Source organism: Pocillopora damicornis, chromosome 1, assembly GCF_964200805.1.
Source record: "Pocillopora damicornis chromosome 1, jaPocDami1.2, whole genome shotgun sequence".
Lineage (NCBI taxonomy): Eukaryota > Metazoa > Cnidaria > Anthozoa > Scleractinia > Pocilloporidae > Pocillopora > Pocillopora damicornis.
The window spans coordinates 9,767,756-9,795,285 of record NC_142670.1 but is presented as its reverse complement, the minus strand read 5'-3'; the positions used below and the strand labels follow the sequence as shown (position 1 = coordinate 9,795,285).

Genomic DNA, 27,530 nt, shown 5'->3' with positions numbered 1-27,530 from the left:
ATCAACGTATGGGGAAATTTTATTGCTTATATGCAAGAAAAGGTTACACTGTCCTTTTCCTAGCTGTGAATAATTTTGGAAGAGCAAGTGGAATTACTGTCATTTAAAAGAAAAACAATAAAACCGTGAGCAACTCGCGTGGTGGAATTCAATCCAATCATCTGTTAATCCTTTAATCCATCGAAAGACCTTACAGGATGAAAGAATATTTTAAAACTTGGAAGAGTGCAAATTCGTTTTCTGGGCGTAAAAGAGATTAAATTTTCAGTTATTAGAAAGAAAGATAATAAACGTTTTTAATGATAACTATGAAGACGAATAAAAACAAAAACTAACACACAAAAAAGAGAAAAAAAGCCTCGGTTGTTCAATAGGTTGTGGGCGCTATCTGCTAGATAAATCTCTATCCAATGGATAGTGGAGTACGTTTTGCTATAAGTTTTTTGCTGGATGGCGATTTATCCGTTGGAGTTTTGGCAACTGGGCCCAGACCTTTTAATTCCTAGAAATGCTTTTTCAAATTGTTAAACGGTTTTGTTCCTTAAGCGATCTAAAATTCTAAGGTGTTTTAGGAAAGGATTACCACCATCAATGTGATGCTGGTGGGATCTCATGTGTGACGATACATGAGCCAGCCGAAGGACTATAAAAAGTTCTCATAGCAGGGGATAAATGATTGGATGATTTTCAAATTGACATTCTTTGAACAACATCTATTTTTTCCCCTTTTTCATAACGAAATAAACTATATACAGAACGGACCGAGCTTCAGTCACGCTCTTAAGATCCAAACCTTGGTGATAAAGTCTCGCCTGCTATCAAAGCTGGTAAATTAAAGTTGGCATATATAGGAAGAAAAGCACTGTAACTTGTTACTTAAAAGATAACCAACCGTATATTTACCAATGAGCTGGATGTATCTACATCATGTTCTATTTGGAGGTAGGAAACACTACAGCGGAACGTCCTGGTCAATTCTAAAGCCCATAACTTTGCCATTGTATCTTAGCCTTTTGAAAATTACGGCGAACATGTTCTTTATCACTGATCCTTTCAGTATTCTATTGTTTTCCATGGGAGTAGAACAGTCTCATTTACTTCTCATCCATTTACCTCAAAGGGGGTTTAACAACAAAATCTTATTGAACAGGATCTCAATCTCGTGCATGAGATGAGCCCCTGAAAAAAAACGTTATATGGAAAGCAGAAAAAGAGGTGTTATTAATACATCGATAAGTGTAGTATTGAGTGTAATACTGATTTGTTTTTGCTTATATTTGATTGTCTATTTGCTTTTCTTCTTGAAAGGACAGCGATTGAGGAAAAAAATACTTCTTGTGTGACACTCTGGCGATACTTAATTTCGAAACTCTGCCCTTTTTGTTTTATTGATGTCAGTTTTGTTCAAATATATTTACTTGCTCTTATATCTGTCGTAGCTGTTTTTATTGGTGTTTTTTTGTGTCGCTGTTGTATTTTGTTTTGTTTTGTGCCTTTTTTGTATGGAATATATTTTTCATTGTTTTCCTCTAATCACCAAGGCTTAACAATGGGATTACAATATGTTGATAGGACATCGACTGAAAGAATTTAGTTCCATGCATTACACTCTTGCTGTACCTAACCTTAAAATTCTGCATTTTTTGCCCTCTCGAATTCAGTTTTGTTTACGTTTGTCTTATTTTATTTCTATTGTTGTTGCTGATGTTACTGTTGTTTAGTGTGTAGTTGTAAATTTTTTCCTTTTGTTTTTATCATAATAGGACCCTCACTGACATAAAAGACTACCATGCAAATCAGTAAACAAACACTCACTTTACTTTTGGTAAGCAAGGTGGTAACGGAACTTCGATAACCTGTACGAATTACGAGCATAACTGAGACGGGGTAATCAGCGCATTAAAAGATTTTATTTCAATCTTTTCTTAGCATCGTTGAATATGGCTACGAATTAAGAACAGATTCCACCTTACACATTCTCTTTTAACTTAAACGTGACATGGAAAGTTTATATAGAGTCCCGATTATTTTTCAAAATAGACCATGCACCTATTTATCACAATCCAGCAATTGCGCAATAAAAATGCACAAGTGCTGCTGAAGATTTGAACCCCGAAAAAAAAATGCAATGTAAGACACAGACGTGCTCCTTCAAGATCAAAGTTACTAAAATAAACTATTTCTTCCACAGAATTTGTTCGTTTATCTTCCGCCAACCATTGCATTCACTGGAGTTCTAAAGGTAAGGAAAACTTTTCGTGTGCAGACTTTACTTTTAAAATATTTTATTATTATTATTGCTGACAAGTACTAAGGGTTAACACAGGAATATTGATGCTTTCACCAACTAGCTATGTCATAAAACTAAATATTATGTCGCTTATTAATTCTCTTTGCTAAGATTAATTGCAGAGGGGTGTTTGGTATGTATAACAAATACTTAGACCGCTCAATTTGATGAAAATATGAAGACCTCATAAATAGGTTAGACATTTTGTTGAGTACCTGTGGGAAAGCATCTCCACCGTAAATTAAAATGAGTCTTGATAAGTATCGAGGAAGAATTCTTCATTGTGAACGTTGAGTCGTTTAAAGTATGGTAGAAAAGTGGCTCCATTGTATACGAAAGAGCTTTGAGCAGTATTCTGGGAATAGCTGTTTTTTTAAATTAATTTTCATCTGGTTTTTCCTATTCTAGGGAAATATAGCAAAGGACCTGGATGATGGCCCTCACTTTCAGGGGTATGCGATATGTTTTAAATTATTGTGCTTTTGAGATTTTACACCATAGTTATTACACAATCGAATATGAATTAAGATGTGATGAAAGTAAAATCAAGTAAAGTCAAATATCTAACCACAAAATATAACCAGAACACTAAACGGAGTGTGATAAAAATTTATTCTGGCTTTATTTCAAACAGTTTGAGGATTTATAGAAATTCTAGTCGCTACTGAGTTGAAATATGTTAATTGTAATTTGGATGAAAGCGGAGATGTATAACATATTTTGCTATTAGCCGTGACAAAGATATTTTGAACTTGCTGCTCTTTGACACAGTTCAATGAGTTATAAGACGCAGCATGGTGAGAAGCCCCTCCGTTTTCCTCTGATGAATGGTGTTCGCTGATAACTTCTACTTTCAGATCCGCTTTACTGAGCTGCACTTAGCATTTCACTCGTCTTAGTTTTTTGTTAACTCCTATCCTTTGGATAGATACTTATCCGTTGGATAATGTTATCCGCTCTTTGAGTAACTGGGCTCAACTCACTTTCGCTTTTCCCCCCACAGTGACGACGTTCAGCTTGGGATGCGTTTCGTAGTTAAAGATCAGGCACATGAAACAGTAGCCGGACTAACAATCACGTGGTATGGACCACCGCTTCTGGAGTTCAAATGGATCAGAAAACTAAGATCAAACTCTTTACCTTCTGTCTGGAACCGTAACGATGAAAGGACAATAAAGGTTAGATAATTTGTGAAGTAAAAATCTGTATCTTAAAAAAACAAAGACATAACAGCTCTTTTTTGTGAGCTAAGTTCCTCAGCGGTTCATCAGACGCCAATGAAATGCACTATGGCGGAGCTCGCAGCGCACACGCAGCGATGCCCTATACCTATAAAAAATTGAGAGTGATAATACGAAGGGTATAACTGTGCTCAGCTTGCCACAGATTAGCACATCTCACTGTCCTCCTTCATAGATTGTTTTAGTTATGCCCATTAGAGAGACAAGAGGGATTTTCTCTTAAAGAAGAAAGAAAATGTTTGAATCTAAACGGGTAATACGAAGACAATTCTGCAGAATTATGACGAAACCCGTCGTCAGGTTCTCTTTTCTTCATCGTTCGAGGAAGTAAGGAGAAAACAGAGGAAAGTGCGAACGACTACAACAAAAATTGTCGTTATTTAATTTTACTGAACAGGGGAAAAAGCATGATATAGACGTGAGCTTGAGTGTGGACCAATCCGTAAGGAACAGCTTTGTTCTACATGAGGGATCGAGTCCTCAAGCTCTTGTCTTGCCTTAAATTCCATTTTTATCTTGTCTTTTAGTTTGAGAATTTCAACAATACTTATGCGTACCCTGGAGTGAAAATCAATGCTGCTCTCGACCCAAGAAACATTTCACAGCCAGGGCAAAAACACAACCTCACAACATGGTTCCGGGCTCGATACACCTTAATAAGGAATCAAATTCACGGCGAGGAGTTGGAGCAGTGGTTTCCCTGCCCCCAGATTTTCTACACTCCTAGTAAGTGTCCTATAGGTATAATCACCCGTTACGTCGCATGATCTCTTTCAATGATCGTTGTGTAATTTAAATTAAGAATGATATTTTGGCGGATCTTGTTCATCCGTTCTCGAAAGTAATATTTCTATAATTACAGTTATTCTTTGTGTTTTGTATGTATCAGAGACCTTAAGCCCATATTCAAGTGTATTCTAACAATGGAAGTTATCACTAATTTAAGCCTTTACTGCTTTAGATTGTCTATTACACGGTCATATATGTATGCCACTGTTTTGCATAGAACACAGTCGAGGTGTCAAATTTCAAGGTTATGTAAATAGCTAAGTGAGAATGTAAGCGCAGAACCTCTTTGATGGTCATTAGTTGTTGTTGGGGTTTCAGTCGATAATCGTTAAACTTGGATTTATATTGAGAGTTGGAGTTGATCAACACACTTTAGACGTTGTTGCGGCATGGTATAATAAATTAAAGAAGAAACCTTGTGATCCAAGACTTTTAGTATCATCCGCTCAGCGAGTTTGCTCAGGCTTTTTCCGCATAACGTTCCAACATCATGTTAAAGCATATTCCTACACAATCATATCGATATTGTGCAAATTCTTTTATAATCTGACATATAAGCTCAGTGCTACTTTAAATCATGAAATACGAGGTTACTCTGACGACCCGGCGCTACAGACTTTTATAACTTCAGAATAACTATTCATGATGAGTTTAGTGTACGCCAAAAATGCTGCTTCTTAATAAAACAAAAATAATTAAGATGATATTGATAATCATAATAATGCCTTATGTCTGTAAAATAATACACTACAGAAGAAGTCAAAATATGATAACAACGTCAGTGAAACGCTCTGCTGCGCCTCGCATGCTTTTTTTTTTGTTCGTACCACATTTTGACTTAATCTGTGATCTATTACTGAACAGACTCACGGATGCATGGAGTCTACTTGTTTTATACGATAATAAAAGCAAAATGTTGTTGATGATGACGTCATCTATGCCTCCGTACTCCAAAAGATGATAACTAATAGGAGAGAACCAATCAAAAAGCATATATAATTCAGTTCATATCTCATCAGATAAATCAGTCTGATATATTATGATTGCCTCCCAGATTGCCGTGGATTTGGGTCACTCCACAGTCTACTAAAAGAGAGTCACTATTCATCCTCTTCACTGCTTAAGAGTGAAGATCTGTTGAGCGGACGCTCACCTTTTTATTCCAGGATCAATAAACCAACTTTTTGGACGACTGATGGCGATAGATCTAGAAGTAAAGATGAGTTTATTACAGTAGAATTTGTCAAAAAAGTTTGCTTTGAAATGGTGAGTGAGGGCGTGGACTCCATCCCTAATCTAAATTGCAGACGCAAGCCGCTGAGACATGTTTAACAAATTAAAGAGAGCGAGAGCCGCTTAAATCTTCTTTTAATAAATTTTTGGGCCCAGTCGTTCAAAGAGCGAATAGCGCACTCCCACGGATAAATTGCTATCTAGCGACCAGGTGTAAAAAAAAAGGAACTGGTATCGGCAATACGCTATCCACCGGATGGGGATTTATCTAGTGAATAGTTACTCATCTTTGGACAACCAGGTCTCGGTTGTTCAAAGGCTGTATAGCGCTATCCACCGAATAAATCACCATCCAGCGGTTAAGTGTTTATAAACGTACTCTGACGCTATCCGCTGGATAACAATTCATTCAGTGGATAGGGTTATCCACTTAACAGGCAACCACGACCAGGCCTTTGTTGATTTGGATAACGAACCGAATGTATTTGGAACCAAAACTTTGTGTTTGATGAAGATTACATATAAGCATAAAAAAATACAGGTTTCTTCTTATTAATTTCTTTTTTTTTTTTGATGTGTACAGTTATTTAATTTTTTCTATCAGGCTATCTATCACCGCACTGTCCTTCTATCACTAAATACAACGCTTGAACAATCATCAAATCGATTAATTAAGAGCATGTGCATAAAAAATTTAAACCATCCGAAATCATGAAACCTAAGAGAAAGAGATTCCAATACTGCCCGGATTTTAATGCGTCATTGTTTATCGAGAACGTTTCAATAAAACATGTAATTTTTTTTCCCTCTCCAAAAGCTGGCTGTAAAAAGATTTGACGAGGACAGACTTAAATCTTTTCGCCTCTATATCAGCGGTGATGAAATTCACTGGAAAATACATCCTTACAAAGGAACTATCTTGGTAAGGATTAAAAGTATATATGTTTCATGCTCACTGGTTAACAGTCGTTTCGAACCCACGATCTTTTCTTACCAAGTCGACTCGTACCCAGTCGGCCAGGTCGTTTCGATCTATACCCATACTTATCAAGTGTGAGGTATTTTAAATAAATGAATATTGGAACAGATACGAATCGACCAACGCTTCGGGAAGGAACCAACTCAAGCTGAGAATGAGTCATCTGGATCTGGTTACGAATCGACTGAGAACAAAATAACTGGATACCTGTTGACTAAACATCCCCCTATTGCCGAGAAAAACTGATGATTCTTTTAATAATTCAATATTTTGTTATTGTAGAGCTATTGTTTCCACCAGGAAAGTTTTAGGATGAAATTTTTTGTGTTCTGTTTGTTAATTAAGTGTTTCAGTTACTCGTGCCCACTACCTGAACAAAATGGTCTGGCTATTCCGTCTTTTATCAGCTTTTTTTGTTCAGTGGCCTGTTCCTGGTGTTCATACAACTAATAAAACGGAGTGAAATAATAATGGGCACGATAGCAGCGGCAGAGCCAGAACAAGAGAGGCCCAAATCTCACTCTTTTCCTCGCTCCTCCGCTACCGTGATCGTGCCGTTTACTAACTGAACGCTTAGAACAGTCTAGTTTTTCAGATTCTGGTACTTCATTCACATTTTACCGACACCCTAAGGTGCGGTAAAAAAATGATTGTAGTAATATTAATGATAACCATATGATAAAGATGATGATAGTTATATTTATAATTATGATAATAATAACAGCGATAATAATAATGGTAATGATAGTGGTAATGTCAAAGCTAACTGATTACAGTATAATGAAAATAAGAATTGCAGTACAACAATAACAATGATGGCAATATAAAAAACGATGACGTTTATAACAATAATGATGATAATGATGATGATGATGATGATAATGATGATGATGATAAAATATTACATTGAATTAATTTTATTCATTAGACATTTCCAGCACATTACGACTATGACAAGATTTCCATCTTCGCTATCGATCCACCTGTCAAAACTCGCTTTCTCCGGATAAACCCGAATGCTTGGATACAACAAAACAAAATGAAGTTTGACCTCTATGGTTGCATACTGGATAATGTCACCACAAAAAGCCCTTTAGGTAGGACCATTATAGCTGCTTTCTTAATGTTGGAGACGTCGTTTTCACATTAGCTAAACATGTTTAGCTAAATCAGTTTTAATTGAATACAAGTCATCATAAAAGAACTGGAAGATTAAACTTTACATAGGGTTCAAGTAATCACTGACTTTTATTTTCATTTGTCAAATTAATTTTGAACTCGGCTAACAATTTCAGATTGTGTTTCACAAAACAGCTTGTAAACGTGTCACACCTCGCTTTAGTGTAAATGGGTTGTTAGTTTAAAGCTCAAATGAACGATGGCAAAGTCGTCCAACAAAATAACACCCTTGGTTTTTTACCTGACGGGCAGAGTTTTTGGCAGTTACTCGCAGATGATTTTACTTTTAGCTTACCAATGAAAAATAAAAAAACCGTAACTGCCCCTAAAACCTCTGCATGTTTTGCTCAAAAGAAAAAAAGGATAGCTGACATGTTCTGAAGATGTAAAGAGGGAACAGTTTTGTAGTAAAAGGTGATATTATTCACACAAGCGTGGCCGAAAAAAAAAAATTTCCCAATGTTATCACGAAGAGTCAAACCTACGATCTCCCGATTAGGTCTTCGGACGTTCAACCACAAAGCTTTACGAAACTCGTGGTAGACAATAGCTAGCGTTTAACTATTGCTTTGAGTTTGAAGACCAGACGTGTGCGCAAGTTAGGATCACATTGTCTACAATTTTTAAATGTTCCTCCAAAAGCCCTGGTGAAAAATTATTTTAGCGTGTTTTTGCCAAGGACCGAAAAAGCCCAGAAAAGAATTACTTTTTCTGTGATTTGCTTTTTACGTTTTTAATTTTGTGATTTGATTTTTAAGACTTTGGAGAGCCTTTGGGACTAGAGTCAAGGAAGATACAAGATGATCAGCTTTCTTCTTCCTCATCTTCGTATCCCGGGTTTGAGCCGTTTAAGGCAAGACTCAATTCAGGTGCAGCATGGTGCATGCAAGAGAACAGCTATTCGGAGTACCTTCAGATTGATTTACTTGCACCACACGTGATTCAACAGGTTTGTTCACCTTTAGAGGGTGTGTGTCTCGTTTTAAATTGCCAGGAACAAAACAACTGAAGAGAACGAGCAAACTTCATCTGCGGATCGGAACGGACCAATCATATTCGTCGCATACCACGTCAGTCCTTAGGAAAAACCATCGCTGAAAAAACTGACCAATCAGGAGCCAAATTTCATATTAAATTCTCTTGGCAGATAAAATACCTATTAATTTGGGTGCCGTTTTAAATGTCTTCAGTAGCCTTTCACTTTGATATTTGTCATTTTGGAAAACAATCTCGTGACCATTACTCTTGCCATGGGGCAGGTATGTTAAAATTAGTACAGCATTTTAGTGGTAAAAGTTAACGAAGAATAAAGAAAAACTTCATGCTTGGCATTTCCATATTTCTTTATGCTCAGCGTAAATTCTCTTTAATTGCGTCCCCACTTATTTAGTTTTTCTTCGCCTTAAATTTATCTTCAGATCGCGACGCAAGATAAATATATTAACGAGCATTTCCAACCCATGTGGAGTGTTAAATTATATTATCTGCGGTACAGCTTGGATGGAAGCGAGCCATTTGAGTACTACACGCATAACGGTGTTCAGAAGGTATATAAAGCAACCAACGCTTACAACATATAGATTTAGCCAAGCCTAAAAGCGGAGCTAGCAATCTTTTTTCTCCCGCACGTCTCAAGGGCACAACGCCTTGCCCCGGCCAGGACTAGAACCCGGGTCGTCCGACTCGGAGCCCAGTGCACTGACCACTGGACCACTAGACAAAGCCGTGGCGTCGGCGTGCCCGCGATACAGTTGACCACGCATGTTAAAAGTAGCACCTTGCGCGGTCGTACGGTCGTTGGGTCGTACATCCAAATTTTTTCAGCTTGATGGGTCACTACTATTTTGTATAATTACGGGGTTACGCGAGCTCCGCTATAATCTTTTGTGCTTTAGTGCGCTTTACAACACTCTGGAGAGGACTTTTAACAGACTGCATTGAGCAGTTTGCAATTTTTGAAAGGAAACTTTGTATGTGTCCCCAATTTGGGACACAAGGCAAGACCATAACACTGGGAGTTAATTTCCCTACTCTTTGTGAGACAAATGTGGGTTCTTTCACTTCCCCTACCATCCAGTAGAGAGGAGATGCAGGAGGAGGGGTCTACGGTTTATCTTCCTTTTCCGAGAATACTAAAATGTCTAACCATTTGAAGATGCTATAGCAAAGACCACACACGGTCCTCAGTTAATTTAAGTGTTGGTCCAGTCTAGGTCTGTGGGACAATCTAAGGTGACCTTGCTTTCTTTTATCTAAGGTTGATAATACTGTTATCTGATCTATATTCATTCGAGAAAATTTCATTGTTATCTCTCACTATACTTTCTTTTGTTTTGTAGATTTTCCTTGGAAATCTAATAGCAAATGTTGCAGTGAAACACCGGTTAATTCGACCAATCACAGCGCGCTATGTGCGTTTTGAAGCCAAAGAATTCCTCGTTCGCATATGTATGAGGATAGAGCTATACGGCAAGAAAGTAGATGATTTAAACGTTGGTAAGACCTTTTGAGGTTGGGTTAGTAGCTTTTAAAATAAGAGCCGTTTTCAATTGGTTTTCTACAATTCGTTCTGTTCTTGAGTAAGACACTTATCTCACAGTGCCACTATCCACCCAAGAATAAAACGAATGCCGAATAAATAATTTAAAAAAGTAAATAAATCTTGATTTTGTAATTATCATAAGCAGCTTTATTTTTTTGTGACATTTACAGAATCACCTCCGGTGTTAAAGAGAAGTTTTCTCGTTGTACCTGACACTGGGAAGGTGTTTTTCTGCAACGCCGATGTTGTCTCGTAGGTTACATTTTTTTTCTTTTGACACGAGAAAGCATTCTTTTAGGAGCTATGGATGGTACACTATTTATCACAAGGGAGGTGTGTTTTGTGTGGGGGGGAGGAGGGGGACGAAGGAAGATTTTGGGGGAGTCACATGGTTTTCAGGGAGAAGCAGTCGTTTCTAATAGACTATAGCGAGGAACTATGGGAAATCGAATGTCAGCTCACTGCCAGAGTTGGGGGTGAAGTAGACTTTTGATACGAGCATGCATGCTAGACATCGGAGTTCAGAGGATGTATGCCGCCCACTTGAATTTTTGAGTGGTCACTTCATGTAAGAATCAATATAATGTTCAGACGTTTCTTGAGAATTCATCAGTTAGAGAATTTTGATTTGCTAACCAATCTTCATGACCTCTGGTAAAAATTAACCCATTCCTTTCTAACATGCTATAAGTAATTCTCCCTCAAGTCTGCTGTTCGATTCTTATTATATTAGTTCGGTGAAAGGGGTATTAATCCCCTGATCGATATTTTTCTTCACTCTGATCACTAAAGCGTAACACTGTCAAAACTAGAGAAGGTGGACGTTTGTTCAGTTTTTACACGTTACATTATTCTAAAACAAGAAATACTCAACTCCCTTGTTGCCTGTGTCATGTTTTTATCAGGTACTGATGGTAATTTCTCTTTAAATTTATTCCAGAAAGTCTCCTTCACCACGAGAACGGAACGTCAATTATTGCTTCTATTTATCACGAAGGGACTCTGAGTCGTTGATGGACTGGATAGGTCAGAAACGAGTTTTTTCCTAAAGCATGGCGACTACTACCTTTCTGCGGTATTTTGCTAGTAACATTTTTGGAAAGATCATAGGTTGGGAGCCTTCGTCCGCGTTCAGCGTGTGCCTTTAGAAGCTCATTATGGGATAGACCACCAGTAACATGATGAGGGAGGGGGGGAATGAAGAGATGATGTATAAAAGGAGAAAAGAGGAAAACTATCCTCAATAAATTATTAAAGGGGAAAATATTCTCAGGCATTTTCACACACACACACAAAATAAATAATAACAATAATAATTATAATAAACCAACAAACAAGACAAAAATGAACTAAAACCAAAGAAAGTACTTCCACTTCGGAGATTTAAACATGGAAACGAAAAACGGGGTTTACAGGAAAAAATTCAAAATCTAAACATTTCTTATGCCTACCTTCGCACTGATAGATCATTAACTGAAAGAAAAAAAATAGCCATTGAAATACAGTTTTTTCAAGTGAGGTAGGGTTAACAATGTTCACGACAATTCCAACTTCATATAATACCTGGGAATTCCTAAAAAAACAGTTTAAACATGGGTGGAATAAAACTAAAAAATTCCAAAAAAAAACTTTCCATTAACCTTTCCTTTTTCCTCCAATCTTATTTCTCTTAATATTTTCCTTAAATAACCTCGAACACAACCGTATTTAAACTGTGTTTTGCTCTTAAGGTCTTGGTGCAAAAATCCTCAGCATTCTGGGCTATGACACAAGTACAAAGACAGTTTATGGAGTTGGGGCTAACAGAAAAACTTATCTCAAAAGTCCGCTGGATCTAGAGAATGAGGTTCGTCCTCTCCAAAATAGACTCGTGTATGGAATAACAGAAGAAGAGTGGATACAAGCTAGGGATTGTAATTCGACAATACTTGCCACAGAGATTCCGCTCATACCATTTCATGAGGGGGCAAAGCTCCCTTCTGGATCCTTCCAGCATCTGATCATTAAGGACAAAAGCAATAACCAATGGGGCGGTGAGTTGTTTAAAAAGAAAAAAGTGTTTAGAACAGAGTTAAAACAACATGGTGGTTTACCTCTGATTTAAGAGATTCCTCTTCGGTAGATTTTGGTCGGCAGTCGATGGTCCCCAGTTGTTAACGACGATTGTGCTGATCCCACCAAAATCCCCCGAATGGTCACCAGTCCTCTGATACGTGCCGGTAATAATAGCAATTAATGCTAATTAGCATTATCACAAATTACATATTATGCACAGAGGTTTGAGTTGACAATCAGCGGAAGATTACATTGATTGTTCTCACCGTGATTGCTTTTTCAGTCAGTTCAGCAGGATTACATTTCAATCAGACTCTCATTGCGTCATGGAATGCGAATGGTATGGCTAGATTTCACTATGTTTAAGTTCTTTTCTAACCATTAACATAATTTACAACACTTTTTTCTGCCTCGCCCTCGCCCTCGCCCTCGCCCTCGCCTTCGCTCTCGCACTCGTTCTCATTCTCACCCTCGCCCTCGCCCTCGCCCTCGCCCCTCGTTCTCACCCTCACCCTCACCCTCACCCTCTTCCACACTAGCGCAAGCAATATCATCATCGTTATTATTAATAATAGTGAGTGGAATACATCTCAGTGAGTAAAAAACAAAAACCAGTAAGAGAAAAAATTAGGCAGTGATCTAACAGCGCAGGTTGGTTCTTATGGAAAAAAAATGTGCCTTTGCCCTCGGGTTGTACTCCAGACCTCGAAGACAGTTTGTTACCTTACGAACCTCTCGCCAGGTACCTTTTACGCCCCTCCCATGAAGTTTAAGGCCGCATGTAGCATTTTCCATATAGGAAAAGTCGATGGTCAGGATTTTATTGTAAATTTGTATTTTTTTACCCCTCAGAACGGGATAAGTGTGAGCCAAATCGTTGCAAAAATGAAGGGACATGTGTAGATCTTTACCACTCGTTCAGATGTGAATGCATTAGCGACTATTCTGGGTCCCAGTGTCAAGAAGGTAGGATGACTGAACGTGGGAATGACAGAAGAGCAGTGAAGGGCTAAATGTAATGACATGTTTTTCATGTCTTTCCTGTATCAGTGTTCGACCCTTGTTCTTACCCCAGATGTTATAGCGGAGCCTCTTGCTGGACTGCGAGATTCATGTCCTTTGTTTGTGATTGTCCCGCCAGACTAACAGGAAGTTTTTGTCAACAAGGTGGGAGATGGACTCAAAAATTAAAGTTTTAGTCGTAATAAAGAGCTTTCCCAATACCTTTTCCATTAAACATCTTTTGTTCTTGACGTTGAGGAGAAATTGAATTTGATTATAAACTATGAAATAAGAAAATTGGTAAATTTGAGCTCGGTGAAGAAATGGAGAAAGATATTTTTCGTCCTTTCATGAGCGTGGGAAAAAGAAAAAAAATGCACAAAACGTCTTCGTGTACAAAAACGTCTTTCTCTATTCTTTACCGAGCTCAAAATTTACTTTCTTTCTTATTCTATTTACAAACATGACGCTATCGTTTCTGATCCTAGATAGCAGTGTGCAGGACGCGTGTTAGATACGAACCTTGTTCTGGCCTTGCTTACCCCAGTCTCTGTAGCTCAGTGGTATGGCATTGAGGCGCGGAATCTGAAGGTCTGAGGTTCGACGCCTCATGAAGACTTAAAATATTTCCACACTCGTGACAAGACGAAAAACATATGTCTCTAGATGATTATAGTAATGAAAATGCATCACTAGGCTTAAAAATTCCCATCTTCAATTATATCATCATTATCCAGAAGCATTACAAATCGAGATTCCTATCCTGGCAGCATGCATGAAGTTTGTTACCGTAGACGTAGTTAAACGGCCTGGTTTACCTTGGGTTTTATATAACTCAAAGGTAGAGCACCCTAAGTACCGCGAATGGGAAGGTCCTAGGTTCGGCTGCTCTCGAGAGAACTCGATTGTGTTTTCTCCGAGTATATCGAAATTCATTTATTTATTCAAGTATAGACATGTTTATCGATCTACTTTCATAAACCACACATTGATAGATCTTTAAATAAAAAATGAAGGAAAAACATGAAAATAAATTATCCATTTATTTTTACAGCGGAAATAACATCAGAGGAAGTACACAGTAACATTTCGATTCTGACCGAGCGGAGTGGGGTGGCAAACAGTAATAACTCGACGATGCACGATGGAAGATTTACAGTGCAAATAAATTATTCAAGATTTGACGTAAGTTGAACACAAACAAGAAGTCTTTTCTTCTTTTTTCACTGTTTCTAGATCCTATCTTCTCAGTTTTACCTTGTTTATTTATTTTTTTGTTTCGTATACTTTGTAAAACTCTTTGAAGCTAAATTAATAAAACCGAGTTTCTAAATTTGTGCTTTTTTCACCTAAATGCTAAAATGTTGTTCCAGATTTCGATTCTTTTTTCTTATTTATAATCACCGAAAATGGTGTTTTAGCCACTTGGCGCCTCTTTCTTGCAACTATTGCGCCAATTCTGCCACACTTTTAGGTCAGAGTAACACCAAAGCGCAAAACTGTTACTGAAAATTCCGCGCCCAATCAAAACAAAAATTTTCTATATGCGAAAAAAAAAAATCAAATTACAAAGCCCTGCTGATCAGTATGTTATTTTTTTAAACTATATTACCTCTGCAATGATTTATCTCGCTCTCATTGTCTTACCAGACAATTGCATTTCTCTCTCAACCGATGAGGATGACGAGAAATTTTTAACAAACATTTTTAATCAGGAAATGAAGTAAAGCGTAATGGCTTTTTCGCTGAAACCCGTTCTACCATTCCAAAGATTACGCCCGTGGATTTTGTGAGACGGGACCCCGTCGCACCAATCAATCAAACACCCCTTCTGTTGGTGGAGTATTTTATACCCGATTCTCAAATGTTGTTGTTGTTTTCTTTTGTTTTGTTTTTTTAAAGATTTATTATGACAAGACCTCCGACGGCACAGGTTGGATTCTTATTGCTCGTTTCTCAAACAGCGATGCGAAAAACTGGGTCAAGTTTTCTAGCTCTTGGTGGTATGACGTCACAGAAGCTCAAGGCAACAGCATCGATTCATCTGATAACGCTGACATGATATCGCCAGCATTTTGGTTGATCAGCGGCAGAAACTTTAAGATCACGCGTAGTGATGACGCACTACACACACCGCTGCTGCAAACCACGGGCGACTGTCTTGAAGGAAAGTCATTCGGACATAAAATGCTGAAATATGGTTTTTTCAGGTATGGAGCAGTCTGGGCGCGTAGGCGTTGTCAAGACGACTGCGAGGTTAACTATGGATGGCCTAACGAGACAACCTACGGGTTCAAACAAGCAAAATGTGACGGCCCCTTGCAAAGTTCCAACAAAATTGGCTTTTGGTGTGATTGGGAAAGCGGTGGATCCGTCATGATGGTTGGTGGAGGAGGAGGAACTGTGGAGGATCTGATCACGGCATTGGAATAACAGAAAAAAATGGTGGTGCATCGTTTCATAATATGGAACATAAATTCGATTTTGGGAATGATGCCAATCCCTTGAATAATGGGACGACTAAGAATTATTCATTGAACCTATGGATTAACTGACCATACAAAAAGTAGTGCACAATACTTACAACCAGTTCTGTTAAAAAAGATGGACTATTCAACAGATAGCGCGGCTATGAGAGCAATGATATTACACAATGACGAAATTCACCTTATCAGCATACTGTGAAGAACTGGGCAGAACTCAAAAGCATGTGTCGTGATTCAACAAGATGTAAATAGGTGGCCCTGCATTCTGCAGTTTTACCGGACTTTTTGTGCAAACGACTGGAATGTGACTCGCGGAGATATTATGCGGGTTAAGATTTCTTTGCTTACTTTGAACTTTTCAATCCTCCATGTAAATATAGCAATGATGTTTAACTATAGAAACATTCAGAATTGTATAGTGCTGGCAGTGTCTAGAATAGAGTCAAGAGAGGGACAATTGAGGCAAACCTGCAAGACACTCTTCTCAGTGATGAAGAAAGTGGCCACTTTGACGCCAAGTAACCCTACTTTCAGACTTCAAATACTTTCACCGTAGCAACCGGCTGACTTATTGAAATAGACTGCACCAAAGGTGTCTTTGAAGGAAGAAACGAGCAACTGTTAGAGATGGTGATGGTAACGGCAATGTTACTGAAGATCACAATGAAAGTGAAGAGGATAATGATGACGTTTATATTAACGAGAGTGTTAAAAATTTACCAGTAATTGCTGTAGACAACAAAATATTAAATACTTTACTGCTGTGCAAGTAGTCGACGTGCCAAGGCGTACATGTATCAAATTTCGTGTGCGTCGTTAGAAAAGATATGCCACTGTGTAAATTTTTACAACTTGGGGACTTATCGGGTTTAAAGCTAGTACAGAGGAAAAGTCTGCGTAACGTGTAATGTAAAACGGTAAAAGTATTATGAGGTCGTTTTCTCAAAACCCTGGGATAAAACAATTACAATTATTGTTCACCCGAGGTCCGATATCGTGGCAGTGCGGAACGAGCTCAGCTAAGTCCGTACAAATGAATGAAGGGGTAAGTTTCTAAAGAAACTGTGGTGCTGCGTCGGTGGGAGAGTATAGAAGGTAATTTAGTGTTAACAACTGGGTTGAAAACGTAAATTAGCCACCGTAAAGAGTAAAGAGTAAAGAGTACAAAAACGACCGAGGGCCAACATTCCCTTATACGGCTCGAGCAAACAAGGTTAGTAAGTATTACATTATATGGAACTTGGACCAAACTTGTTTATATTTAAATTTGGCAGCTTTTGTGAAGAAAATACACGGTTTATGACCCTTTCCGTGGAAACGGTCCGTATGGAAAAATCCCAACCGAGTAAGAACCGATTAGAACGCTCAGATTTACTTCAGGAATACCCTGCCATACAGTAACACAGAATAAACTAAAATCGTGTCATGGAAAATGTCTTCTTTTTTTCGTGGTTTTGTAGATAAATGAATGCTTAACCGTTTGTCTCGCGATGTCGGGTAAGGCTATCAATTTCATTGACCGCGAGGTTTCGACCGCTGTACTGCTAGTCTTCAGTACGCAATTAAGAAAGACATTTTGAAAAGGTTTTTTCTTTTTTCCACCAGCAAAATGTAGCAGCCAGTGACACGATACAAGAAGTGTCAAGTTCATGTCATTGTCACGTCAAAGTCATTGACTTTGCTACTGAATTGCAAAAACAAGTCACTACTGAAATGATGTCATAAAGGAGCGAATTCAGTGGAAAAAAAAAACATGTACTAGGGAACTATTGGACTATTTTACAGACAATCACTTCTTACTCGAAAATTCTAGCAAAAGCTGCTTTGGCATTCTGTAATTAACGCTCACTTAGCTTTCTTTCAATGATAAACACGTAGTTTCATCTAAACACTCGAGATAGCTTGTCGTAAGACGAAAGATATGTCACAGGTTTTGTTACCTGTTTTATTGTCCGGGATCCTCACAATTTTAGCGACAACGGGTAAGTCAAAATGTTTGTTTGTTTGTTTGATTATTTCTAAACACTCTGGCTTAATCAGGAAATAATTTTGTCTTTTAAAAAAGATAATAGGCTAATTATGATTATATTTCAGGTCAAGTACACATTGTTTGTTAGCATTTGTAAGGAAGCTATGACCCAAAAATTTCTAATAGCAAAACCTGCTTTGAATGTTAACAGTTGAGGTTTAGCATACGAATTTTTCCATGGTGAACGAGCAAGTTTGTCCAGAATTATGATATTTCATGGTGACAGGCAAGATGTTTATGCATTTAGTTGTTTGCAATGTGTCGCCCAGAGGTTTTTCTTCTTCGCTTATCTGTAAGGACGAAGAAGAACTGGAGGAACTTAAAAGCTATAGCCACCAACACAGCGGTCAAAGGTTTTAATGACTGGGTGGCGTGCTTTCAGGCTTTCAGAAGTAGGTTGTCTCATGCTAGTAACAAACAAACACAAAATTAAGTTAGTCATGGTCTCCAGCTTAGCTTCTTCCTACCTTCGCTTTCTTTCTTAGACCTCTATTAACGTTTTATTTTTTTTTACACCTGTTTTGCGACACAGCGGCTAGAGAACTTGATTCTCTCGTATATGCCCGACATTTGACCGTTGTGTTATAGCCACCAAACTGAGCTTAGCTTGATTTAGTTTCTGGCGTCATATATAAATGCCACGCTGCTCATGTTGTGATTGTGTCAGCTGAGGGAAAAGAAGTTAAGTAAAAAAAAATCTTATAGAATTTAGGCCAATAAATTCCGAATTACATTTCGTTTCTGCGTTTCTCTTTTGAAAAAAATGAATTCGTTCTTCGTTACTTAGAATATTAATGCATGATTTAAAAAAAACAACAACAAATAAAAAGAGGACTAAAATAATACCACCATACATATAATTCACTGCAGACAGGGAATCGTTTTCATGAGGAGGCTTATGACAGCTAGGAAACCCACTAGGTTTTCCCTTTCCTGCAGAAGGTAATGAACAAGATTTTGGCCCGTGGTCTCGTTGGTCAGCGTGCAGTCAATACTGCGGACGAGAGGGAATGCGGTATCGCGTTCGTTTATGTATTCGTGATGGCGACTGCCGAGGACAAACCATTGAGATGTCAACTTGCAATAAAACCAAGTGCTATGGTAAGTATTCTTAGATTTCTGTACCTGCGAACAAACGGGGGTACGAATGGCCAGATTTCGCGAGTTCCTTTCAGGGAAGTATTTGCCTGCAGAGCAGGCGTAATTTTGGCAGGCGAGTGTCTAGTATTATCTTGGTGAAAATTACAGCTGCCATCACTGATTTTGACTGCAGCGGAAGGTTGGGGTGAACAACGGTCTAAAAGAAGGAGGGACGAGGGCTCTGGAGCAGTGAGAATCGTTCTTTTCGCCTTCCCCCGCCCCCTCCCCCCGCCGTAGACTCTAACTCTAAATCAAACATGGCCAGTTCAATAAATGATCGCGAGCTTCTTAGCATTAACTCTCCCAAGTAAGACACCTGCATTGCAGGCGAGGGAAGTAGCCAATCCTTCTCTTCTTTTACTTTTTTATCTTTTATTTTTTGAGCCTTTTTCGCTTCCTGTAACTTTTTATTGAAATGCTTCACTCATAAGAGGCCAACAAAAACGATACAGTGCCTTCCACGTAAGTGGGTTGGAATCTGCAAAGAGAGGCCCGGTTTGAAACACTGTGGTGTGCTGTTGGGGCAACATTCTTGGCTCATACAGTTCCCCTCTCAACCTAGGAGTATAAATAAGTATCGGCGAACCTTAAACAAAAAATTGGTGGCGTTTAACCTGTGCTGGACTATGACAGAAGCTTTCTAAGAAAGTGATTGCTGTCAAACAGCTCTCGAGAGAGACTTTTAAGTCTCTTTAAAATCAATTGGGTCTTTTAATATCAATATCTCTGAAGGAAGTCTCAGTTTTTTTTTCATTTTTCTCACTATTTGTTGTGATTTTGGGTCACAGTTAGCTGTAAGCAGTATTTTGAGGATGGTTTTGAACGTGATGGAGTCTACCGGCTGTATTTGGATGGACCCTGCAAGGAGCCGGTCACAACAATTTGTGATCAATCCAGAAGGTTTGGCGGGGGTTGGACTTTATTGGTAAATTTATACTTTCCAACTTTTATTAATTTTAATAATTTGATCAATGCACAGATCAGGACTAGTGTCGGGGATTCTTTGATTCACCTGAGAGCAGACCCTCATCACTAGTGCTTCAGCATGAGAGTTTCTTTCCCCGCGGAAAATATCAGACCTTGAGCATCGCAAGCAAATGAGAGGTGTGCAAGGCGTCTTGAATATAATTAGAGCCAGATCCGCAGCAAATCTCTCTTTAACTCATCGTTAATTTTCTGCGGGTGAGGAAACCCGCATCCTACAGGAATATTAATAAGGACGTGCCTGCATACTATATCCTGGTGGTCTGTTTTACCTGAAGGTAACACGTCACGAAGTTACCTTAATCGAACGAGCTGTCGTTTTTTTTTCAGATTTGCAACTTCTTTTACATTTGCTATATCCACCAAAAATAGAATGGAAGATCAAAATAAGCAACAGGGATGTTACTTTTTTATCTAACACTTTACAACACATAGATACAAGCGCTTACCAACAACGGATGGAATAAAAGAACAGTCCTCCAACGAAATGCATATGCAAAGGCCAGTAGACTCAGATGGGCTGACTTTTCCATATTAGGAAAGGCTGACGTCATCAAGCATGATTCGACCAATAATAGCCCGTTCCTGTATCGTATCGATGCAAATCAGCCTGGAAGCTGGGGTGGAGTTTGGCAAGCTCCGAATCACTACACCTTCACTGGAAACTTCCCCAATCAAACAGACGTCATGATGGTGAAACGATTTAATGAATGGTCTAGTGGAGAATTTGCAATAAGTAACCGAATGCCTTGGCTGCCCAAGCGAAATAAATTGGCGTTGCTTACTACAAGTGACTCGTTTGTTGTTCATATACCCTGGGGGACTTTTGTAGCACAACAAAAGTGGCCTTTTCTTTCTTCTCCCTGGATTTATGGCAAAATGGCCTTTCCCAGAAGAAAGTGGTACTGGCTGAAGGAGCTAAGACAAGGCAGGTTTAGTGTTTAAGTATTAATTAATATCAATATTATGCTAGGATTGTTGAATACCAGATGCGAACACGGGTTATTTCTTACGTTTATGCATGCGGAAACCGTAGACCACCATTTTGTCGTTGTTGCGTTACACTAGGTGACCGGAAACACGTGAATAAGGAAACGGAAACTCTGTTTAAGTATTGATATTAATATCATACTAGGATTATTGTATATCAAAGAGGAACACAGGTTATTTCTTTCGTTTATGAATATCGGAAACTGTAGAGAATCATCTTGTTGTTGTTGCGTTACACTGAGAAACTGGAAACACGTGAATAAGGAACTGGAAACTCGTGATTATGATCTTTGTTTCGTTAGAGGAAAAGGTCTTCATATATGTTCATATGGTTGTCCTGTGGATGTGATTGCGGAGATTCGTGATTTATTAGGAAACGTGTGTTGGTGCGTTTTCGTCAATGCAGAACTAAATTTTAATCTGATATCTCTTAAGATTACAAGGAACCAGATGACATTTGCCCAATTGAGACACCGCTACCAGGTAAAGGAAGCTAAATTATTGTCTATCAGTCAAGTGCACGTGTTTTCTTACTCTCTTCTAAAAGAACTACTTCAAACTTCACCCATGTATAAGTGTTATCGCCTGGAAGAAATAATTAGTGGTACCCATATACCGTACTGAAGTAAAAGAATTATGAGTTATAAAAGTTCTTTATTTTCTTATATTATATCGTTATTTAAGTGAACGGTGGTTACGGCACTTGGTCAGCATGGGGCGCTTGTAGCAAAAGTTGTTCAACCGGTTACAAAGTCAGAGCGAGGTACTGCAACAACCCACGGCCTGCAAATGGTGGGAAAGACTGCTCAGAGCTGGGACCATCGCGTGAAACTCTCGTGTGCAGGCCATGGCCTCCATGTGATGGTAAGGTCTGTTGTTCATTGTCTTATTGGACTTTTTCTGCCTAAATCAGACCTGCTCTTAGCTGATGATATATCGATCGGGCTCGTTCTATAACTTTACTACAGGGCTAAAAAAATTCGAAAATCATCACGTTATTGAAAAAAGCAACAACAACAACAACAACCTGATAAGTATTCATTTAGCTCGATGCTCAGCTTTGTAACTTCCACTGTCCGTTATCACAAATGGAACGAGATTTTCACTGAATCATTATTTGTATAAAGTTACGACCGTTGTATCACAAAAGATGCAATCTGATTGGCTCGAGTATTCGCCATCCATTCCGTGATAGGCTGTGAATAAGGTGAGGAGCCTAAAAGTATGCAGTTTACATGAGCCTGTCTCGTTGATAAGTTTTGAAGGACTAGTAGATTTGTACAAAGACAATTGAATGATTGGCTCTTGATTTCTCAGTAAGCATGATAGTTGATTCGGGCCTCGCCCTCGTCATCTATTACGTAATGGAAATCTTGAGCCCATGACTAAACTGTTAGTAGACGGAAGGATAAAATTACAGACTAACAGACAGGCAGGCAGGCAGGCTGCCAGACAAACATACAGCCAGGCAGACAGACAGCCAGACATACAGACAGGCAGACAGACAGAAAAGTAGACAGACAGACAGACAAAAAGGCAGGCAGACAGACAGAAGGACAGAGAGGCAGACAGGCAGCTAGACAGAAAGGCAGACAGGCAGACGAACAGACAGACAGACGGACTAATAGACAGACAAATAGAAAAAATAATGGATGGTCGTAGAGAAGGAGGGAGGGTTGGATGGACTTTCAGCTGCCTGGCTGGAATGATGTATAGTTATGTCGTTTAATAGTGCATAGCCAAAAATTGTTTATTTTAACCTTGTGTTTCCTCAGATGTCCCAAGACACAGTCCCCTTAGAAGCCCGAATGGATTGTGTATCAGTCCCAGATCCCACTCGTGTGCAGTCAATGAATTAGAAATCCTAATATTCGACACAGACTGTACAAGTGACTCGACATGGTTTCTTCTACTCAAGGATGGTTCCCTTCAGCACGCATGCTCTGAGATGTGCGTCAAACCATTGAATAATGACAGTAAACCAACTCAGGGGACCCCTGTCGGGTTGTCGTTTAGTGCTTGCGATAGTCAGATACACAGGTGATTACTGCACTCTTTTCTTAACCCTCTCCACCCTATCACGATATGCATATTCTCCATACTGTTCTCTATACATTTCCTTAGATGCTGACAAGGAGAATTTGATCAGAAATCCAAGTTTCTTTGATTGGTGATCATTTCCTTAATTCTCCCGACCTTATTGTGTGATTCAGGGGTGATATTGTACGGAGAAGTTACATGTTAGTCAGATCATAGGGGTCATAGGGGTGGAATAATGATGCTGACGCATCATTATTTTTAGCTTAAAAGAAAAACCTATCAGATTTGGTCAGACTCCTCGATATAAGCAGGGTTTTCAGGTAAACTATAAAAAACCAACAGTGTCAATTATTTTTCTACGAAGCGTGTTCAGTGAGATTTGTTACTGCACTTGGTCAAGATCTCTTGATTGTGTTCTCTATGAGGTTACTTCGCCCCCGTGTAACCACTCCTCGCAATTTTCATACTTCATCCTGCAACAGCTTAAAAGATTTAATACCCAACCAATGAGAAAGGACGAAAGATTTCTTATTTTTTGGCGCTTTAGTCTCTGCATAGAAGTCACTCCAGTAATATGCTATTACCTTTGATTCCCTTAAAGAACTGGCAAGTGTACACAGCAGTTCTCTCAGAGCCGAGATGAATCATAATAATTTAAGCTTTGTTTTCGGAATAGATTTCAAAAGACCAGTGGAATGGCTTATGGGAAAGCAATCAAGTACAGCCCTGGAGAATTGTGCCTGCAGTCTGTCAGCGGTAATGCACCGGCGAAAGGAGAGGTGGCGGCATTAGGCAGGAAATGTGCCGAAGGATCTGACGCCTTCAAACGAGTTTACACATTTCCAGATCCTGGTAAAACATTTTGTTTGTTTGCTTTATTGTATCACCTTTTAATGTCCTCTTATAAAAATTTTGGGTTCTTTTCTCAGTGAAATTGTTATACACCAATTCTGGAATTTTTTTTTTTTTTCGTGCAGAGCGGAAATTAGCGCTATCAAAAAATGTTATTTGTCGGTCCTCACTCTGATAGCAAGGTAATTTGGCTTTATTTACAGAGTGGATAATCTGTATTGGCCACCTGAAAGTATTTCTTAAGCTGACCTTTGGAGCTTTAGCCCCTTGTCGCGGCAAATGATTGCTCTAGTTGCCAACTTTCTTCCTTTATTGAAGAACTTTTTCTCCTCCTCGCTTCGAGCGGTGTGGAAAGTTCGGCGTTGTACATGATTACAAGCATTCAGTTAAAAACTCATGTCGTAGCTTTTTCTCCTTTAGACTGCAGTCATGGCTTACAGACCGGTTTATTGAGCGACTTTAGACTCATCAGCAGCTCTGTACTGGGCGACAGTTATACGGCATCATATGGAAGGCTTCGAAACAGAACAAGTGCTTGGTGTCCAAAAGAGTATGATTAAAGTTCTTTCTCTTTCGAAGGACAGGGATATTTCTCAGAAATTCTAATACTTAATACTGACAAACTTCTATATTTTACATGGATTTCCAACACTGAGAAAAACCGTAAAGGCACTCGCGTAAATTTATTATAATTTGCGTGAGTGTTTGTTATGGACAATCAGCTACCATTCCACGTCAGTCGCCGTTCGTGACACTTTTTCAGGTTGATGAATGAATGACATACCGTTTACCATTATCAATCCAAGGCCTTTAATCGAAATTTTTTCGGATTGAGACCGGTTGTCTACATAAGATAAACAAAATGATAAATTGGTTGTTTGTAGATGTATAATTTCTCATATCGTGTTCTTATCGATATCTAACTCGTTTTTTTACACTATTTTTTATGAAATATCGAGTTGAACGTTCAACGAAGTACAGTTTTAAATTTAACTTTTTTTGATCTTGCAACTATCCCTGAGATGCCAAAGCAGATTTTAATTTCGTCTGTGAATCCATACATACAACGCATACAAATATGGATCAATATCAGTATCTGGGCAATTGCCCACCAACCCCTCCCCTAACTCAACAACAGTCAATTGATAACAAGTTAGGGTTAATGTTGGGTTAGGGGAGGGGTAGGTGGGCAGTTGCCCATATACTGATATTGATCCAATATTTTAATAGGCTGTTTAAATTCCTCTCTTTTCTGGCTGCTTTCCTGAAGGGGAAAATTTTGGATGTAGGTATCTCTTTGTGTTCACCGCAGGCTTTTATTCTCCCTTTTCACTCTGTTTCTCGTTTGGTGAGTATCAACAACATGCATACTTCCTCATCTTTCAGCGATGACGACGACCCATATTTTCAAATAGACTTAGGTTACGTGGACGAAATAAGAGGCTTGGCCACTCAGGGTCATGAGGCTAAGTATTGGTTCGTGCGCACGTTTACTCTGAGTTTCAGCCTGGATGGTATCACGTGGTTTAACTACACCGAGAATGGACTAGGAACTAAGGTAGTTGGAATGATGTGATCTGAACGATTCTGCGATCCCTACCTGTGTATTAAACACCTCGTTTCAAAGACCTTTGTGGTAATAGAGCATTCTTAGATTGAATATCGTAAAACCAAATCAAAAATAAAGAGAACGGGTTATCAATGTTAAGGTAAAAGTTGCAACCAGCCATTGATCTGAGAACTTAAAGAAGATACAGATAAACAGATAGCCGTCTTTCTGTGCCGAGTCACGATTCAGGATTTTGACGTAGCATGGCTTGGTGTAAAAAGATTATGCATGTTTAGTTAACTAATTACAGTATGAAATTGAGGTGAAACTGTTAGAATGCCGGATTATTTTTGCATATAGTAAAATATTTTTGAAAAATATATTTTTGAATAGAAAAGTTTTCGGTTGAGTTTCAAAAAACCGAAACCAAAGTAATCACAACAGCCAATCAGGGTCAAGGTTGATATCATCATTGCGCGACTAAAACTCCAAGTAATTATATAAACCAGAAAGACTGATATAAAAGACGAGAAAACGTAACCATGATTGTTCTCGCTTACTACAAATCAGAGCTGAGCCGCGCCACTATTTTGATGTTCGCAGGTTTTATAGCGGAGCTCGCGTAGCCCCATAATTATACAAAATAGTAGTAACCCATCAAGCCAAAAAAATTTGGATGTACGACCGTGCGACCGTACAAGGTGCTACTTTTACCATGCGTGGTCAACTGTACCGCGGGCTCGCCAACGCCACGGCTTTGTCCAGTAGTCCAGTTGTCAGTGCACTGGGCTCCGAGTCGGACGACCCGGGTTCTAGTCCTGGCTGGGGCAAGGCGTTGTGCCCTTGAGACGTGCGAAAAAAAAAAATACGCGTTGTGTTTGTTTTATGCACGCTTTATGCTCTGGATTTTATTACGCCGAGACAAAAATACCCAATTTTAGGCTAGATCGTACGGTCCTTTCTAATCTTGCATTTGACCTCATTTCAGGTGTTCAGAGGGCGTTCTCATCCAATACTAGTCAAGCCCAATACAATAGAACCCTCTGTGACAGCTCGATTTTTACGAATCAATCCAGTCCAGTGGTACGGTAAACCCTGTCTCAGAGTGGAGGTGTACAGATGTTCACTTAGAAATGGTAAAAATACATAACTTAACGAAAATTTCTGTTCTATCAAGTGACTTGCTTAGTAGTAATCGTGTTTTCCGCTGATATGATAGCTTGGAGGCAATGTGCAAGTAATACTCCTCTCCAAGCGAGAGTGAACTTCGTTAAGACGAAGAAGAAAAAGAAGAAAAAGGACGACTTTTAGTATTTGAACATGGACTCATAAATATTCACCTCAAAGTCGTTAGAAAGCAGTGGATTTTTAACGTCACAGTGGTGTATAACTAAGATGGATTGAGCAATGCCTTGCACATTCCACCATCTTTACACCACGACCTTATTTGGACGTCAGCGACTTGGAAAGGAAATTGTTTAATGAAAAAAAAAAAAAGAAAAGGTCTCCTCAATAGGTTAAACGTCAGCCGTAAAACGGCAAAAAAATTATCCGTTAGGCGTGAAAATTGACAAACTTTTACCGTTAGTCGTAAAAAATGTTCACCGTAAAACTGTTCCTTTTAAAAGCAATGGAAAGAAATTACCGTTAGCTGTAAATGGCCAAAATTTTAACCGTTAGCCATCAAAGCCATCAATTCATGGAGATCCTCAAAAAAAAAAAAAGTGGCAAGGACTCTTACTTCGCTTCGCTCTGACCTTCTCAGCATGTAATCAAAACATAAGGAACTGAGGAAAAAGTAAAGAACGAATACCGGAAACAACAAACCAACCATCAGAGCTAAACAGAAAAAAAACAAAACAAAACAAAACTAAGACAAAAGAGAACAAACGTAAATGTTATCGCTCTCGTTTATTTTTATTTTCTTATTTAAATTTCAGCTGATCCTTACGAGTTATGAAGACCAAGCGGTTGGACTGATACAGAAACACTGCAGTGTCTGAATTTTTGCTCCTGATTGTCAATCATGATTCTCGTCACAGAACATGGATAATATCACGTGTTAAGATTTCATCACATGCCCTGTTTGAATGTTGGGAGTTTAGCAAAAAATAAAAACATGGGCCGTCAGAGGCGTAGCACTAAAGTTT

At 38.8% G+C, this 27,530-nt stretch overlaps 1 protein-coding gene and 1 non-coding gene across 2 annotated transcripts; both read left to right on the top strand.

Moving 5' to 3' along the window:
- The first annotated feature begins 1,789 nt into the window (after positions 1-1,789).
- LOC113678107 (uncharacterized) lies at positions 1,790-16,824 on the top strand. Its single transcript, XR_016179040.1, has 19 exons — positions 1,790-1,825; positions 2,192-2,242; positions 2,699-2,742; positions 3,294-3,468; positions 4,059-4,257; positions 5,375-5,586; positions 6,371-6,475; positions 7,461-7,629; positions 8,470-8,660; positions 9,130-9,258; positions 10,051-10,207; positions 10,424-10,505; positions 11,194-11,279; positions 11,984-12,286; positions 12,592-12,648; positions 13,161-13,274; positions 13,359-13,475; positions 14,365-14,495; positions 15,213-16,824. It is a non-coding gene; the product is annotated as an uncharacterized LOC113678107 (transcript).
- A 682-nt stretch (positions 16,825-17,506) lies between these two features.
- LOC113678117 (uncharacterized) lies at positions 17,507-27,512 on the top strand. The gene is made up of 12 exons (XM_089211927.1): positions 17,507-17,778; positions 18,765-18,926; positions 19,754-19,890; positions 20,385-20,877; positions 21,375-21,422; positions 21,624-21,803; positions 22,715-22,979; positions 23,656-23,831; positions 24,252-24,381; positions 25,218-25,389; positions 26,369-26,516; positions 27,321-27,512. Exons 1-12 carry the CDS (start codon positions 17,718-17,720, stop codon positions 27,338-27,340), a joined length of 1,992 nt encoding a protein of 663 aa, XP_089068053.1. The 5' UTR covers positions 17,507-17,717; the 3' UTR covers positions 27,341-27,512.
- Positions 27,513-27,530: the final 18 nt, after the last annotated feature.

Excerpts from the sequence above, each read along its gene's own strand:
- LOC113678117 (XM_089211927.1), top strand. The coding sequence starts at position 17,718 with ATGTCACAGGTTTTGTTACCTGTTTTATTGTCCGGGATCCTCACAATT. Across the intron at positions 21,804-22,714 it reads GCCATGGCCTCCATGTGATG|ATGTCCCAAGACACAGTCCC; the intron begins GTAAGGTCTGTT and ends GTGTTTCCTCAG. Across the intron at positions 22,980-23,655 it reads TGCGATAGTCAGATACACAG|ATTTCAAAAGACCAGTGGAA; the intron begins GTGATTACTGCA and ends TTTTCGGAATAG.